We start from the raw sequence: 18,786 nt of genomic DNA on the forward strand, positions 1-18,786 counted from the left end.
CCTCTGGAAAGATCTAGACTGACCTGGTACCAAGCAATGGTGAAAATGTAGCAGAACTGGAGCTCTCCTACGTTACTGGTGGGAGCATAAAAACAGCCACTTTGGAAAACAGCTCAGCACCTTCTCAGAGTCCAACACCTGCCTACCATGTACATCGCAGCCATCCAAACCCAGTCAAGATCTACTATCAAAGATCGGTGAAAGCTACATGGTAAACTGGAAGGGGGCAAAGAAGCTTGTGATTCAATCCCACCTCTATGCTATACTTTGGTTCGGTGTGTGGGTTAAAAGTACAGGCTCCGAGAGGGACACACCTGGATTCGAACCCTGTTTGTCAATCCAAGGCTCAAGCAAAAGGAGGGTCTTCATTCAGTTCCTTGCCTGGGGGGTTGTGACGGTTAAATGAAATAATGTCAAGCCCCTGGAGTACGGTGAGCACAATAAAGGTCACCGATTCTTATTAAGAGCATTTCGGAAAGGAGGATGCATTTGCTATGCTGACACTTAATAGATCCGTATTTATCACCCCCCCCCCCCCCATAGGAAGGCTCCCTGCGGAGCGCAGGGACCTGGCATCCCTGGACGTCCAGGGCTCTAGGGAAGGCCTGGGGTGCTAACTGGACGCTGTTGGGGGGGGGGGGTCTGTAAAGCTCCATCCCTTGGGAGCCCAGGGTCCGGCGACAGGTGCACAGGGGCTCCTGGGGGGCAAGCCGGGGGTCCTGAGGGCCCGCCCCTGCCAGGGGGCCCGCGCCTGCCGCCGTTTGCGGGGCCGGGGGGCGGGGCGGGAGGAGCGGCCCGCGGCGGTTGGGCCCCCGCCGCAGGTGCACCCGCGCGCCTCCCGCCGCCGCTCCCCGCCCGGGCCGCACGCGCATGCGCGGTTGGCAGTCGCTGCTGGGCGGCCGCCGGCGGGATTGGCCTGGGGCGAGCGGGACCGGGTGGCAGCGCCTCGGACATCGGAGCTGCCGCTGCCCAACACGGGCCCGCAACACAGGTGCGTGGGGCCGGGGCCGCCTCCCCGCCGCCCCCTGCGCTCGAGCCGGGGTGCGAGTCGGGAGTCCGGGCGGGGGCTCCGGGCCGCTCCCCTGGCCTCGGCGACCGCGGGGCCCGGCAGGGGGAGTCAGGCTCCGGGATGGAGGCGCCCGGGCGCGGGGCTCGGCGGGGCTCGGCGGCGGGGCTCGGCGGCTCTCCGCGGGGGGGAAGCCCGCGCCGGGCGGCCGAGCTGGTGCCGCGCTGGGTCCCGCGTCCACCTGCCCCGTCCACCTGCTGCGTTCACCCAAGGCGTCCACTCTGCCCTTTCCACCTGCCCCGTCCACCTGCCCCGTCCACCTGCCCCATCTACCTGCCGCGTCCACATGCGGCGTCCACCTGCCGCGTCCACTTGCCGCGTGCACCTGCCCGGTCCACCTGCCGCGTGCACCTGCCCCGTCCACCTGCCCCATCTACCTGCCGCGTCCACATGCGGCGTCCACCTGCCGCGTCCACTTGCCGCGTGCACCTGCCGCGCGCACCTGCCCCGTCCACCTAAGGCGTCCACCTGCCGCGTGCACCTGCCCCATCTATCTACCTGCCGCGTCCACATGCGGCGTCCACCTGCCGCGCGCACCTGCCCCGTCCACCTGCCGCGTCCACCTGCGGCGCCGCGCAGACCGCGCCCTCCGCATCCCGCCTGGCCCCGGGGCCCCGGGGCCGTTACCCCAGCGGTTACCATTTCAGCCCCGTTCCAAGCTCGAGCCCCGGGGCGCGCCCCCGAGGGGTGTAGGGCCGGCCGGGGCGTGCGAGGGCGCCGCTCCCTCCACGCGCCACTTTGCACAAAAAGGTGAGCAAGCCCCCAAAAGGCTCCGGGCACGCAGTCCGCGCCTCCGAGAGGGCGGAGAGCCCCCGGGGGGAGGGAGCGGGAGCGCTGGGTGGAGTCCAGCCGCGCCCTAATTACTCGACTCATTATCGCCTAAAGCCTGTTTACCGTCAATGGGACACTTTAGCCGATTTTATTTATAGCCTCGCCCAAGCAACCAGGAGGCATTTGCTTGAGGCTTTAAAAGCGAGTGGCAACAAAGTTCAGAAGGGGCAGAGAGAAAAGTGGCCCTAGGAAAAAGTCTCGGGTTAGAAAAAAATTTGTTTTGAAACTTTTTGATGCATGAAAGCCTTCGAAACCCTGATCTGGCCCTAAGATTTTGCTTGCTTTAAATTTTTTTTACATTACTCTAGGCCATTTAGTCACTGCAGGTAGCCTCAAAGTGCACTGCAAAGTGGCCTCTTTTCACTGTACAGTGTCGCCCTCACATCTAGTTGGTTTGATCTTCCATTTATTTAGACCAATCCCCAAAGCCTTAGAACAAGATCATCTAGATTATCTGGTTGATAAAGTTAATTACTGTGCATGAGTGACCTAAGTATGTTGATGGATCTCCAGAAATTGAGCAGCTTTCTAAGTTAGCCTTGCTGCTTTCCAGTGCCTAGTAAGTTTTAGTGCTCTTAATTCGAAAACTAGAATTGTCCATTTTCATGGAGCTTTAAATCACCTATTTTAACCCTTTCACTTGGCAAATGAAGAACAAAACAGGCCCGAGGCAGTTTTAACCTCCTGCATTTTCAATATTAGAGCTAGGAGCTTGGTGTGATGGTGCCAAGGTCAGTGTACTTTCTGTTGTATCATTCTGTAGTTGAGTCCCTCCTGAAGCTGCGGGACAACGAAAACTCTAAAAATTATGATTTTCAAAGACATCTTTTGAAGCATGCCAGTGTTGGATGAGTCCTCCTCAGTCAGCCTCTGAGACTGAACCGTAGAAAGGCATCACAGTTAGAAGACATAGTGTACAGAAAAGTATTCATGTATTAACGTAGGTGAGTGTGGCAGAGGGTGAAAGGAATGAACCTTACAAGGACGGAATTTATCCTGAGAACTACAGAGAAGTACTGTATGTTTCTGTGAATGGTAAAATAAGACTCCTCCTAGGGGCGCTTGGGTGGCTCAGCCAGTGAAGCGTCTGCCTTTAGCTCAGGTTGTGATCTCACGGTCCTCCATCCCACGATGGAGCCCAACAGAGCCTGCTTCGCCCTCATCCTCTGCCCTCCCACCTGCTCATGCTCTCTCTCTTTCTCTTACTTTCAAATAAATGAATAAAATCTTTTTAAAAAATAAGAAAACATGCTAGGGAGAAGGTGGAAGATAGATTTAGAGATTGGCAAGACTGAAAGTCAAGAGGCAAAGCGAGAGTTTGCTAATCCACTCCAGAAAGGATAGGTTCCTAAGTGAGGCTGTGGCTTGGGGATAGAACAAGACATTTAAGAGATACCCAAATGCGTTCGGCTACCAGTGACGCAGGGGATCAGTGAGAAAGAATCATCTTAAAGTGGGATCCCTGGGTGGCGCAGTGGTTTGGCGCTTGCCTTTGGCCCAGGGCGCGATCCTGGAGACCCGGGATCGAATCCCACATCGGGCTCCCGGTGCATGGAGCCTGCTTCTCCCTCTGCCTGTGTCTCTGCCTCTCTCTCTCTCTCTCTGTGACTATAAAAAAAAAAGATAATGGCAAAGTAACTTAACTGATTTAGGTGACTGGAGGTAGTTAATGGAATAAGAGCATTCAGAAGATAGAGAAGCAGGGTTGGGCAGAAAGACTGTGTTCAGATTAGCAGAATTTTGGGACAACCTTGAAGATATATAGTGATTTGAGGGAAATCAGTGAAAGGAGTGACTTTTGAGCTGCAGATAAGATCTGGGAGTCCCTGGCTAGCTTTTATAGGTAGAAGCCAAGAGTATATGTAGTGTAAGAAAAGGGCCTGGGGCCAGAACCCGAAGGAATAGCAGCATTTAGAGAATATTGGAGAGAAAGTGCCTGTGAACAAGGCAGAGGAAAGGAAGAGAATCAAGAATCAGGAATGACAAGAAAACCAGAGGAGGAGATGGTTCCAGGAAGCAGGCTGTCCTGTCCGGAGGGGCAGTACTAGGCAATAGAGTTGAAAAATGTCATTGCGCTCACCAACCAAGACTTGGTGTGTAGCAACAGTTTCAAGGAAGCTGTAATCAAGGAACTCGGGGGAGAGATAAAAGTATGCATTGCCATTGCTGCCATAGCTAATTACCACAAACGCAGCATCTTAAAGCAATATGAATTTTCCCACAGAATTTTCCTGTAGGTAGAAGTCTGAGCCAGGTTTCACTGAGCTAGCATCAAGGTATTGGTCAGCGAGCTACCTATCATTCCTTCCTAGAAGCTCTGGGGAAAGTCGGGCTCATTGAGTTGGTGGCAGATTTCAGTTTCTTGTAGTTGTAGAACTGAGGTTCCTGTTTCCTTGCTGACTGTTGTCAGCTGAGGGTTGTTTTCAGCCTCTGGAGCCACTCACCTTCCTTGGCCCATGGCTCCCTTCCTACCTCTTCAAAGTCCCTCTGGCGGGTGGAGTCCCTCTCACTCTTTAGATCTCTTCTACCCATCTCTCCCCGACTTCCTCTTCTACTTTTAAGGGCCCATGTAACTGGGCCCATTTGGATAATCCAGGAGACTCCCCCTATTTTAGGGTCAGCTAATTACCAACCTAAATTCCATCCTGAAAGCCCTTTATGCTATGTGAGGTAACATTCACAAGACCCAAGGATTAAGGTGTGAACATCTTTGGGGGGGGGTGTCATTATTCTATCTACTGTAGAAAATTAGAAGTATTAACAGTTAATGAAAATATTCTAGCTTTTGTTAAGGAGAGGAGATAGCTAGAAACATTTATATTGTCTAGTATGTGATAATTTTTGTTCCAACAGTAAGTCATTTATCTTAAATATCCTGAAATTTATGTAAGCAATTTATAAAATTTTATTTTATTATTATTTATTTATTTATTCATGAGAGACACAGAGAGAGAGAGAGAGGCAGAGATACAGACAGAGGAGAAGCAGGCTCCATGCCGGGAGCCCGACCTGGAACTCGATCCCGGGTCTCCAGGATCAGGCCCTGGGCCGAAGGCAGTGCTAAACTGCTGAGCCACCTGGGCTGCCCGCAATCTATAAAATTTTAAAGGATCATAGTAATGTAAGGAATTAGCATGAAGTTGTTGGCTTTTATATTTTTATATAGCCTTGAACTGCTTTAAAGTCTTTGCTAGAAAGATTTTAAAAGCCATTTTTTAAAATTTTTATTTATTTATGATAGTCACAGAGAGAGAGCAAGAGAGAGAGAGGCAGAGACATAGACAGAGGGAGAAGCAGGCTCCATGCAACGGGAGCCTGACGTGGGATTCGATCCCAGGTCTCCAGTATCGTGCCCTGGGCCAAAGGCAGGCACCAAACCGCTGCGCCACCCAGGGATCCCTTAAAAGCCATTTTTTAAAAAGATTTTATTTATTCATGATAGACACAGAGAGAGAGAGAGAGAGGCAGAGACACAGGCAGAGGGAGAAGCAGGCTCCATGCAGGGAGCCCGATGTGGGACTCGATCCTGGAAATCCAGGATCAAGTCCTGAGCCAAACACAGAGGCTCAACCACTGAGCCACCCAGGCGCCCCAATTTTAAAAGCCATTTAAACTAAATATATGTGCATCAATCATAGTTTGGATACATATAAAAATATGGCTTTTCAAATATAAAAGCTACAGAAAATGGACTGTATGTCTGAAGGATGGAATATAAAATATTTAATCTTATATTTTATAGACCTAGAACTTTAATCCTTTTTGGCAAGGATTAAATTATTAAGCAGTCTGACCCTAGAGCCCAATAAAGGGAATGTATCATGTGAAACTAGACCCAACTTTGAGTCTTGTCCCTTCTACTTAGTAGTATTCTGTGTTCTTGAGTAAGAAAACACTTTCTTAGTATAAGGGAGTGAAGCATAATACCTCCACCACAGAGGGCTGCAGAGATTGGAATTAATGCGTTTGAAAAATACTGTGTACTCACAACAGCACGTGCTCTCTCCTACCACTCTTCCCCCTTCAGTTCCTTCCTCACATGCTGCTTCCTTTGTCCTTGGCTTAGGGAAATCACTCCTTTATCTTTAATAAAATTAAAATATTCTAAGATGATTTTATTTATTTATTTATTTAGAGAGTGCATGCGAGCAGGGGGAGGGGAAAAGGGAGAGGGAGATTCTTTTTTTAAGTTTCTTTTATTTATTTATTTTTTGTATATTTTTTTATTGGTGTTCAATTTGCCAACATATAGCATAACACCCAGTGCTCATCCCGCCAAGTGACCCCCTCAGTGCCCGTCACCCAGTCACCCCCACCCCCTGCCCACCTCCCCTTCCACCACCCCTAGTTGGTTTCCCGGAGTCAGGAGTCTTTCATGTTCTGTCTCCCTCTCTGATATTTCCCACTCATTTTCCCTCCTTTCCCCTTTATTCCCTTTCACTATTTTTTATATTCCTCAAATGAATGAGACCATATAATGTTTGTCCTTCTCCGATTGACTTATTTCACTCAGTGTAATACGGAGAGGGAGATTCTTAAGCAGACTCCCCACTGGACATGGAGGCCCCCCTGCCCCCCGCTTGATCTCACAATCCTGAGATTATGACCTGAGCCGAAATCAGGGAGCCCGATGCTTACCCACCTGGGCCACCCAGGCTCCCCTGCATCACACTTGAACTTTCTTATGGAGGATTCCTCTGACCTCTCCCCCTACCATGTAAATTCAGTTCCTCAACTACCAATTCTTAGAACTTACTTCCTTTTATATCACTTACTGTGGTTTACATGTAATACCTGGGTTATTTGTCCAATGTCTGCTTTCCATCCTAGACCATAAGCTCTTTGAGACGAGGACTATGTGTGTTTTGCTAATGACTGTAAATTCAGTGTCTGACATAATTCCGGACACATAACTGGCAATCAGAAATATTTGTTAAATGAATTTGTGAATGATGAATGTTATTATATACTGGCTGACCTCCCCTGAATTTCTGGACACATCAGCCATCGCAACATTAATAAAACCCTGGTGTGGCTCATTCTGAAGGATGCTGGTTTCTTTTGTGGAAAATAGCTGCATTTCACATGGAGTCTTGTAGCATCTTTGGAAGAAGGCCGCCTTCTGAGAGGCCACTTTCCTGCCTCTCCACCTCATCTGTGATCCTTCAGAGATCCATGTAGCACATGGAGAATTCCAAGAATGCTCTCTAATTTTGGTGAGAATTTGTCCCATTTTATTTTTGTGATATGGTAACACAAAATCTTTTAATATGATTTTTCTGTTTACTATCTTTTCTAGTAAATTATAAATTGGGTTGTTAGAATGAAGTCTGTCTGTAGCAAGATTCTGAAATAACTCACAGTAAGAGATGCCTCTTCGTAGATATAGAGTAGAATTTAAAAATATGATTAATTAAAAAAATAAAAATATGATTAATTTTCCCATATTAAATTAGATAATAAAGTGCAAACTTTTGGATCAGTATCTCTCTCCTCTATAGAAATGCTTTAATTGTGTTAGTTTTACCAGTGTTCTAACAAACTTTAAGGGCCAGTGTTAGAAGTATTTATATAACAACTATTTTTCTCTCTTGACAATAGTTACAGACATCTATTACATAAGGATTTAGCCCATAAATTTTTCTAGTGGTTAATTCTAAAAAAGGATTTTTCTCTTTGAGGATCTTGTAGACTTTTGTAGACAATGAAAACTCCCTCATTTTATTTCTGGCTTTCCTCTAATTTCATGGAAACCCTTTTGCTAAATTTATTGCTGCAGTACTGCCTCGACAACAAACTCATTCTAGTCGGTTGCTTAGTAACATCTATTTCCCTCCCCTACCTGACCTTTTTTCCCTCTCAGGCATTCATTCATTCATTCATTCATTCATTCATTCTGTAAACGTGTATCTGTTCCTATTCATCATGTGCTGGCACTCTTGGATAGTGTGAATATAGAAATGAGAAGGAGTTCCAGTCCTCAGCAGGCTTATATTTTTGTCTGTTTTGTATCTTACATGATGCCTCAAGCTATATTTTTGGAAGTGTGCCAAGGCAGTGTAAATCCTAAGTACATAAGTATATCATTATAATGTTCATATAAACATGATTTTGAAAATGACCTTAGTATATAACTCAAATGATATTTTTATATCCAGGATTTCAGCTCTGTTTCTTCCAGTTATCTCAGAACTTTAGTAGTTTGTCACTTATTAGGATCAGATCCAGGCTTCTTGGAATGTTTTATAGTACTGCACTGTCTGAACTGCCAGAAAGTTGTATTTTCTATTATTTCTGTCTCTTGCATTTCTATTATTCTATTGTATTTTCTATTATTTCTGTTCTTTTTCTACTTTTTGCTATATTGCTTGAGGTCTTTTCATTGTTTCTAGGTTTTTCTGCTTAAAAAAAAAAAGCAACCCAGTATTAGTCAAAAGTATGTATTAGTTAAGATAATGCTCAAATAGAAAATAAAAATATCCCGGAGACCTAAGATAATTTCTGGTTGCTGCCATTCTGGAAGAGTGGGTGGCTCTGGTGGTTAATTGTGTGTATCAACCTGACTGAACCACAAGGTGCCCAGATACTTAGACATTTTTCTGGGTGTGTATGTGAGGGTGTTTTGCGATGAGGTTAGCATTTGACTGATAGGCTGAGTAAAGCAGACTGCCCTCCCTAGTGTGGGCAGCCTTCATCCAGCAGCTGAAAGCCTGAATTGAACACAAAGGCTGACCCTCCAGCGAGGAAGAGGGATTCCTCCTGCCTGGCTGGAGGAGCTGGGATTTCTGTCTTTTTCCGTCTTGGGACTCAGAGCTGAAGCATTGGCTGTGTTTGGGTGTTGCACCTGCTGGCTTTCAGACTGGAACCTAAACCATTGGCTTCCCTGGCTCTCAGGCCTTCAGACTACACCTACGTTATTGGCTTTTCTGGGTCTCACCTAACTCCAAGGAAAATATAGTCCAGTCACGTTTGCCGGAAAAAGAGAAGAAAGCTTGGTGATCACAGCTAGCAATCTCTCTCTCACACTTGACAACAACTATTAGGTTTCCTGTGATTGTATTTTCTTCTAGTGCTCCAGCTACCTTTGATATAGAAGTGAGCATTACTTCAATACCAGTAAATGAGCTGCACTTTATAATTTGTGACTGTGGGCTCACAGTGGAGATTGAATAGGGCTTTTAGGTGATGCTGGTGAAAACTCTTGAAGGTTCAACAGGCTGCTTGGTCTTGGTTTCAAATATTAGCAAGAGTAGTATCTCATACTTAGCCAGAGTTACTTATGCTTTAATCTGTTATTGCATCAGGCCAGAAGGAGTACAGAGAACATACACGAGCTCAAAGACACAGAAAAATGGATGTGCTTCTCTAGTGCCTCCCTTCTTCCCCAGGAAGGTGCAAAGATGTTTGGTGATTTCAGCTATCTGTATGGAGTAAGGAATGCATGGGAAGCTTAGAATCCTGGACCTGCCAGCTTTTCTACGTTTTTAAGCAGGGAAAGGGATAGCATTAGCATTAAAGGTTGTACCTTATACTATATAAACAATTGCTTGCTGCACTAAACTTGGGTAACTTAGGACAACCATTAAAATCAATAAGGACACAGAAGACTTGAACAACACTATATACCAATTGGACCTAATAGACCTACATAGAACAATCCATCTATCAACAAAGAAAAATTAATACCAGCCAATTGAAATAAATATTAATATCAGTTTTCCTCCCAACTCTTCCAAAAAAACTGAAGAGGAAGGAATACTTTCAAACTCATTCTGTGAGGGCAGTATCACCCATATCTCAAAGCCTGCCAAACACTGCACGAAAAGTACAGACCAATATCCCTGATGAATATTGATTCAAATACATTATTTTTCTTGAGTGCATATGGAATATTTTATAGGATAAACTATGTTAGGCCCAAAACCAAGTCTTTTTTTTTTTTTAAAGATTTTATTTTATTTATTTGTTATTCTGGAGAGGCACAGAGAGAGAGGCAGAGACATAGGCAAAGAGAGAAGCAGGCTCCATGCAGGGAGCCCAATGTGGGACTCGATCCAGGACCCCAGGATCATGCTCTGGGCTGAAGGCAGACACTTAACTGCTGAGCCACCCAGGCATCCTGCAAACCCAAATCTTAATAAATTTTTAAAAACTGAAATCTTACATAGTATAATAATGTAATGATGTAATAATAATGTAATGAAATAATAATAATGTAATGAAATGAGACATCAATAGCAGAAGGAAAACAGGAAAATCCATAAACATGTGGAAATTAAACACTCTTAAGCAACCAAAAGGCCAAAAAAAATAAAAAAGAAAGAAAAGAAATCATAAGGAAATTGGAAAATATCTTGAGGTAAATGAAAACAGAAATCCAACATCCCAAAACTTATGGGATACAGTGAAAATTTTCCTAATAGGGAAATGTTTGGCTGTTGATGTTTACAATAAAAAAATCTCAAATTTACAACTTAAATTTACACCTTAAGGAACTAGAAAAACCAAAGCTAGCAGAAGGAAGAAAATAATAATGATTAGATGAGAGATAAACGGAATAGAGAGTAGATAAACAATAGAGAAAATCATTGAAACATAGAGTTTTTTGAAAAAATCAACAAAATTAACCTTTAGCTACATTGAATAAGAAAGAAAGAAGGCTCAACTAAAATCAGAAGTGAAAGACTGGGCATTACACCTAATTCTATTGATGTATAAAGGACTGTAAAAGAATACTCTGAACAATTATATGCCAACAACTGGATAATCTACATGAAATGGATGAATTCCTAGAAGATACAATTTATTAAGACTAAATCATGATGAAACAGAAAATCTGAACAGACCTATATATAGTAAGGAGATTGACTCAGTAATCAAAAACCTGCCAAGTAAAAGCCCAGGAGCATATAGCTTGACTAGTAAAGTCTATCAAACATTGAAAGAAAAATTAATACCAATTCTCCTCTAATTCTTTTGAATAATTAAAGAGGAAGGAAAACTTCCAAACTTATTCTGTAAAGGTAGTGTTATCCTGATATCAAAGCCAGACAAAGAAACTACAAGAAAACTATGGACCAATATCCCTGATGAATATTGGTGCAAAAATCCTTAACAAAATACTAGCAAATAGAATTCTGCAGCACATTAAAAAGATTATACACCAGAGCGTGTAGGTGCCTCAGTCGGTTAAGCATCTAACTCTTAATTTCAGCTCAGGTCATGATCTCAGGGTTGTGAGATTGAGCCCTGCATTGGGCTCCATGCTCAGGGGGGAGTCTGCTTGAGCTTCTCTCTCTACCTCTCCTCTGCCTTCCCCTCCACTTGCATGTTCTCTCACTCTCTTTCTAAAATAAATAAATCTTAAAAAAATAAAATAAATCTTTTAAAAAAGATTGTATGCCATGAACAAGTGGGAGTTACGATAAAAGACATTTGACAAACTATGAACAGAAAGAAACTACCTCAACATAATAAAGGCCGTACGTGAAAAGCCGACAGCTAATACCATACTCAATGGTGAAAGACCAAAAACTTTCCCTCTAAGAACTAGAACAAAGTAAGTATGCTTGTTTTTATCACTTCTATTCAACATAGTATTGGAAGTCCTAGCAGGAGCAATTAGGCAAAAAAAAAAAGAAATAAAATTTAAAAGGAAGAAATTTATTCATAGATAACATGATCTTCTATGTAAAAAAAAAAAAAACAAACCCTAAAGACTCTACCAAAAAACATGTTAGAACTAATAAAGGAATAATGGTTTCCAGGGCTTGAGGGAGGGAGAATGAGAAAGTTGTGGTTTAATGATATAGAGTTTTAGTTTTACTAGATGGAAAGAGTTCTGGAGATTGGTTGTACAACAGTGTAAATGTACTTAGCACTACTGAATTGAATGGTTAAAATTGGTTTAAGTGGTAACTTTTGTGTATTTTACCACAATTAAAAAATGTCTTTAACTGCATTTAGTTACTTGTGTTTTGTAGTATTATCTCACTGTCAGCCCTCTCAAAGCTCCGGTTCAGGCCTGGCCATATTTTGCCCCTTCCTTTAAGAAACGATATGTCACAAACCTCACAAGCTTGTTTGGAGCTTGATGACGTATTGGTACCATAGCGTGATGATGTTCAAGTGAGACTGTGACCTTTGTGGCTTAATTCTTAGTTGTCAGCTGGTGCATCACTGAACAGTAAATAGAGCACTCAAGAATTAAGCAGAAACTATTAGGTCTGTATCTCTTATTCTTTTTTAAAAGGAATAAATAGCCTCAGTTACCCAGTTACCTTGAAGTACATCATTTTTAAATGGAGACTATTATCTGTAGAACCATATTGCCTGCAGGATGGTTTGTGACCAATAGGAATTTATTTTTGACTATTTCACTTCTGTAAGGTAATATGGTCATTTCTGGGTAAATATCTTAATAGCTTAATACTAATAATCTAAATTTCAGAAATTTAGATTATTTTAGATTATAATTAGATTACAATCACTAATTGTAATTAGATTACAATTATTTAATTATTGTAATTAGATTACAATAATCTAAATTTGAAAATTTAGATTAAATTGAAGTAAATTTAGAGGTTCAAAAGTATATGCTGTTACCATATTTGTAATTTCTTTCCATTGCTTTATCAAAATCATATAATAATGCAGTGGGATAAGATTAAAATAAGAGGTAGCACGGTATGTTGATGTACATCCTAGATTCTGGTCTTGTTTCCCATTTCCAACCTATGTGACTTTACCAAGTTTTAAATCTGTTTTCAGTGTGTAGGTTGGAGGTCATAATGCCTATCCTATTTGTGTCCTGGGCCGCAGAGATCAATTTAGCTCATTATTTTATGCAAATACATGATCATAGTCATAGAACTTTAGAGACAAGACAGACTTTTAAGATGAAAGGTTTTCTAGACCTTTTTTTTTTTCCTGAAGCTTTGTCAACTATTTATTCCTGAAGGAAAGTTAGGAAGAATTGTAATACAGAAAATAGAATGGGGTTGCTCTGGCTGAAGAATAGGGTTCCAGAGACAGCACTGTGTGCTTGATTTCCCTTTAACTTTCCCAGCAGCTCAATACACCAGAACAAAGCACTTAGAATATATTTTTCCAACAAATTAATTATTAAGAAGGTAAAGTGTGTGTTCATTTTGAAGGGGAAGATATGGATCACAGTGATATTAATGGTCATTATTGCTGCTATTAGGCACTTCTGTTTTATTTAAATGTTACTGATAGCGAGTCAAGCAAAACACTTTATTACATTATGGAAATAGTGGGACTCTCTTAAAACTTGAGAACCGAAGCTTTTAGAATCATTAACAATTCATAAACAATTTGCATATGCACTTATTCCTGTGCCAAAAGGTAAAAATATTTAAATAAACCTAACTATGGTTATTGAGTCAAAAAGATCTCCTTAAATTTACTTTCTGCCTCGGGGCACCTGGTAGGCTCAGTGGTTGAACATCTGCCTTTGGCTCAGGTCATGATCCCGGGATCAGGGGATCGAGTCCCACGTCGGGCTCCCTGCATGGAGCCTGCTTCTCCCACTGCCTGTGTCTCTGCTTCTCTCTGTGTGCCTCTCATGAATAAATAAAATTTTTAAAAAAATTATTTCCTATGTCAGTTACACCTCTTACTTATGATTCAGGAAACTCAAACTCTTCTAGCACATAACAGCATACATCATTTTTTATGTTGTCCATAAAGAGGGTTGTATTAATATACTTTTTAATATAGAATATTCTTATTATGGGTGCTTGGTGTTGATTTTTTTTTAAACCATGAGTTTTTCTTTTTTTTTTTTTTTAAGATTTTATTTATTTATTTATGAGAGACACAGAGAGAAGCAGAGACACAGGCAGAGGGAGAAGCAAGCTCCTTGTGGGGAGCCTGATGTGGGACTCGATCCCCGGACCAGGATCACACCCTGAGCTGAAGGCAGACGTTCAACCGCTGAGCCACTCAGGCATCCGAAAACATGCATTTTTCAAAGTAAATTTTAGTATTATATAGTCAGTGTTCCATAGAAGAAATCAAGGCTAACTGGCCCACATATTCACATAAACTTTTGATCTCATTAGGGAGGGTTCTAATCGCAGATCAATGGAAACAGGAACTGGTTCTTTGAAAAGACAACAAAATTGATAAACCTCTAGCAAGATTTGTTTAAAAAAAAAAAGACAGAGAGAGAGAGAGAGAGAGAGGACCCAAATAAACAAAATTACCAATGAAAGAGGAAAGATAACAACTGACATCACAGAAATATAAACAATTAAGAGTATTATGAAAACCTATATGTCAACAAATTGGACAACTTAGAAGAAATGGATAAATTCCTAGAAATGTGTAACCTACCAAAACTAAAGCAGGAAGAAATCAAAAATATGAACAGACCAATCACCAGCAATGAAATGGAATCAGTAAAAGAAACTCTCAACAAACCCAAGTTACAGGCCCAGATGGCTTCACAGATAAATTCTGCTGAACATTGAAAAAAGAGTTAATACGTATTCTTCTCAAATTACTCCAAAAAATACAACAGTAAGGAAAACTTCCAAATTCATTCTATGAGGCCAGTATCCTGATACCGAAACCAGATAAAAACATCACCATAAAAAGAAAACTACAGGCCAATATCTCATGAATATAGATATAAAAATCCTCAGCAAAATATTAGCAAACTGAATCCAACAATATGTTTAAAAATCATATACTGCAATCAAATGGGGTTTATTCCCAGATTGCAAGTTTTAATAATCATAAAACAATCAACATGATACATCACATCAATAAGAGAAAGTATTGAAACCATGTGATCGTTTCAGTATATGTGGAAAAAACATCTGAAGAAGCACAACATCCATTCATGGTAAAAAAAAAAATGGTCTAGAGGGAATATATATCAAAATAATCAAAGCCTTATATGAAAACCCCCTGCTGACACAATACTCAATGGTGAAAAACTGAGAGCTTCCCCCTAAGGTCAGGAACAAGACAAGGATATCCACTCTCACCACCTTTATTCCAACATACTACTGGACGTTCAAGCCACAGCAATTAGATGAAATAAAGAAATAAAAGTCATCCAAATTGGTAAGGAAGAAGTAAAATTCACTATTTGCAGATGACATGATATTATATATAGAAAACTCTATAAAGACTCCACCAAAAAACTACTAGAATTGATAAATGAATTCAGTAAAGTTGCAAGACACAAAATCAATGTATAGAAGTCTGCTGCATTCATATATGCTAATAATGAAACAGCAGGAAGTGAAACTAAGGAAGCCATGCCATTTACAATTGTACCCAAAACAATAGAATATCTATGAATAAATGTAACCAAAGAGGTGAAAGGCCTGTACTTTGAAAACTGTAAAACACTGATGAAAGAAATTCAAGACAACACTAGGGAACAGAAAGACATTTCCATGCTCATGGATTGGAAGAAAAAATGTTGTTAAAATGTCTATTTCACCCAAAGCAATCTACACATTTATGCAATCCTTACTGAAATACCAACAACAGTTTTCACAGAACTAGAACAAACAGTCCTAAAATTTGTATGGAATCACAAAGGACCTTGAATAGCCAAAGCAATCTTAAAAGAGAAAAACAAAACTGGAGGCATCACAATTCCAGACTTCAAGTTATATTACAAAGTAGTAGTAATTAAAACAGTATGGCACTGGCATAGGAATAGACACATAGATAATGGAACAGAATAGAAAACTCAGAAATAAACCCACAATTCTATGGTCAATTAATCCTCGATGAAGGGGGAATGAATATACAATGAAAAAGTCTTTTCAACAAATGGTGTTGGAGAAACTAGACTGCTACATGCAAAAGAATGAAATTGGACCACCTTTCTTTCACCACATGCATAAATAAACTCAAAATGGATTAAAGACCTAAATTTACAACCTGAAGCCATAAAAATTCTTGAAGAGAGCACAGACAATAATCTGACACTGGCCACAGCAACGCTTTTCTAAGTATGTGTCCGAGGCAAGGGAAATAAAAGCAAAAATAAGATATTGGGATGACATAAAAATAAAACATTTCTTTTTTTTTTAAACATTTCTGCATAGTGAAGGAAACAATCAACAAAACTAAATGAAAACCTATGGAATGAGAGAAGATATTTGCAAATGGCAAACTGATAAAGGGTCAGTATCCAAAATATATGAAGAACTGATACAACTCAACACCCAAAAACCAAATAGTCCATTAAAAATGGGGAAAAGATTTGAACAGACATTTCTCCAAAGAAGACATACAGATGGCCAACAAATATGAAAAGATACTATCACTCATCATCAGGGAAATGCAAATCAAAATTGCAATGAGATATCACCTCACACCTGTCAGAATGGCTAAAATCAAAACACAAACACGAATGTTGATAAGGATGTGGAGTAACCTTCTTGCACTGTTGGTGGGAATGCAAATTGATGCAGCCATTGTAGAAAACAGTATGGGAGTTCCTCAAAAAATTAAAATAAAACTACCCTATAATCCAGGAATTGCACTACTGAGTATTTACCCCCAAAATACAAACCACTGATTCAAGGGGTATATGTGCCCCTATGTTTGTTGCAGCATTATTTATAACAGTCAAACCAAGGAAACAGCCCAAGTGTCCATTGATGGATGAATGGATATAGTTGTGGAGTTGTGGTGTACGTAGACAATGGAGTATTTCTCAGCCATAACAAAGGAACAAAAATCTTGCCATTTGCAACACAGAACTAGGGAGTATTATGCTGAGCAAAATAAATCAGAGAAACCAAATACCATGAGATCTCACTCATATGTGGTATTTTAAGAAACAAAGGGGAAAAAAAAGAAACCAAGAAGCAGATTCTTAACTTGAATTTTAACACGTTAGTGGAAATAGAGCAAAACATAATTATACAAATCATATATTTCTGCCAAGGGGCAGCCAAATTATATTTGGCTTCTACTCAAGTAATACTATAATGGGGAAAAGACATTTTGCAGTATTTAAGTGGGGAAATAGTTTGATTATTGAGTCTTCAAAGTATGTTAAATGTAAAAGAGCATTATTTAATACAGTAAACTTGATAAGTCTCATATTTATTTGTTTTTTTTTGTTTTTGTTTTTTTTTTAGCTGTGATTTGATTCAGGAAAAGACTGTCACATTAAATTGTGATAAAATTATTTTTCTTTAGTTTTTTTTTGGTGCTTATATGTAATATATTTTGGTTTAATAATTATGAAACTCTATGTTTATATATATTTAAGCAAGATTGTAATAAAAAATAAACATTTGAGAATCATGATGCTCATTTCTTTTTTTTAAAGGGCCCACATATTATTTGAGTTTGATAATCACTGTTGTTGATATCTTTAGGTGTTAGCTTTTTTAAGGATTTTATTTATTTATTTATTTATTTATTTATTCATTCATTCATTCATTCATTCATTCATTTACGAAAGAGACCATGCACAGGGGCAGAGGGAGAGGGAGAGGGACAAGCAGACTCCTTGCTGGGCAGGGTGGTATGTGGGGCTGGATCTCATGACCTGAGCCCAAACCAAGAGTCAGCCACCTAACTGACTGAGCCACCCAGGTGCCCCTTGGCTCTTTGTTTTTAGAGGCAGGTAGGTAGCTCTAGAATCTGTGTCCTGTGGGATTTGAAGTTTGTATTTTTATTTGTTCAAGGTATAATTTAAATAATTTTGTTAATGAGTCGTTTTAAAGGCCATCCTAGAATAGAGGAGGTATTAAAGAGAAAGTATTTCTTTGTTAAGTGTACATACATATTTTTCACAACTTTTATTTTCACTGATAAATTTTTAACTTCACAGGTAATCAGTATGCATTTCCAAAGCTTTTGGCTATGTCTGGGACTTCTGTTCATCTCAGTTAATGCAGAATTTATGGATGATGATGTTGAGATGGAAGATTTTGATGAAAATTCAGAAGAGATTGATGTTAATGAAGGTGAACTCCCCTCAGAGGTATGGTTACTGAGAAATGAGTTGTAAATTCTTTCTTTTCAGGATACCGAGGACAGTGACCTCTTAAGATTCATTTCAGTTCTAATAGTATTCATTTTCTAAACAAATAGAAAAACACTGTTTTGTTTTGTTTTGTTTTTTTGGCTAGTTCTTGCTGTGTTTTATTTTATTTTATTTTTTATTTTTTTCCTGCTGTGTTTTAGAGTGCCCATGTATTACAGAAATGTATGCATTGCACCTAGCACAGTTTTATTACTCAGTAAATATGGGGAAGGTTTTTACTGTCATAATAGGAATTTGTCCCTGGCTGAAGAGGACTGAGGACTTGTGTCTAAGAGAAAGGTTTTCAACCTTATTTCTGACACTGCTAGTCTTCTTCAGATAGAAGATTGTATAATTTGCAGTTCTTCCTAGAAGTAAAGTTAAGTAGGTTTTCTTACTCCTCTAAGGAAAGGAAATGTCAACTAGGAGGAGGAATCAGAAAGGGAGGTGATCATGCAGGGGGCCTGTCATAAGGCTCATCTGTGTTTCTGGTTCAGCGTCGTTAAGATGTGTTTTGAGGCGGTGACTAACAGGAGTCTGAAAAACCTTGCAGAGATTTTTGTGCATCCTGACGATCCAGAAGAACTTTTACATCGAGGAGTCGTCCTAGGTAATCTGGGGACAATCAGGAAGTTTTTCAGAAATCTTTTTGAGGGTAAGGACGCCCGTGGCTGCTTAAGGGGCCGAGGGCCATAGCCTTGAGCTGGTACAGACTTCTTGGCCTCGCTTACCATGAGAGCTTTTTATTTGCAGATGAAAGGTGTAGTTTAGCTGTTTAAGGTCAATATTCTGCTTCTTGTTAAATTTTAAACTCCGTAAGGGCGTTTCTTTTAAAGACCCAGCTATGCCA

At 40.7% G+C, this 18,786-nt stretch overlaps 1 protein-coding gene across 2 annotated transcripts in view; it reads left to right on the forward strand.

Moving 5' to 3' along the window:
- The first annotated feature begins 837 nt into the window (after positions 1-837).
- CLGN (calmegin) overlaps positions 838-18,786 on the forward strand; it is a 49,400-nt gene continuing 31,451 nt past the window's right edge. Inside the window, exons 1-2 of one of the 2 annotated variants that reach the window (XM_072755210.1) lie at positions 838-991; positions 17,742-17,894. In XM_072755210.1, the coding sequence (XP_072611311.1) occupies positions 17,751-17,894 (144 nt within the window). In that variant the 5' untranslated portion in view covers positions 838-991; positions 17,742-17,750. Of the gene's footprint in view, positions 992-6,971; positions 7,114-17,741; positions 17,895-18,786 lie in introns of those variants that run through there. The other variant, XM_072755211.1, reaches the window with a different exon arrangement.

Source organism: Vulpes vulpes, chromosome 4 (genome assembly GCF_048418805.1).
Source record: "Vulpes vulpes isolate BD-2025 chromosome 4, VulVul3, whole genome shotgun sequence".
Lineage (NCBI taxonomy): Eukaryota > Metazoa > Chordata > Mammalia > Carnivora > Canidae > Vulpes > Vulpes vulpes.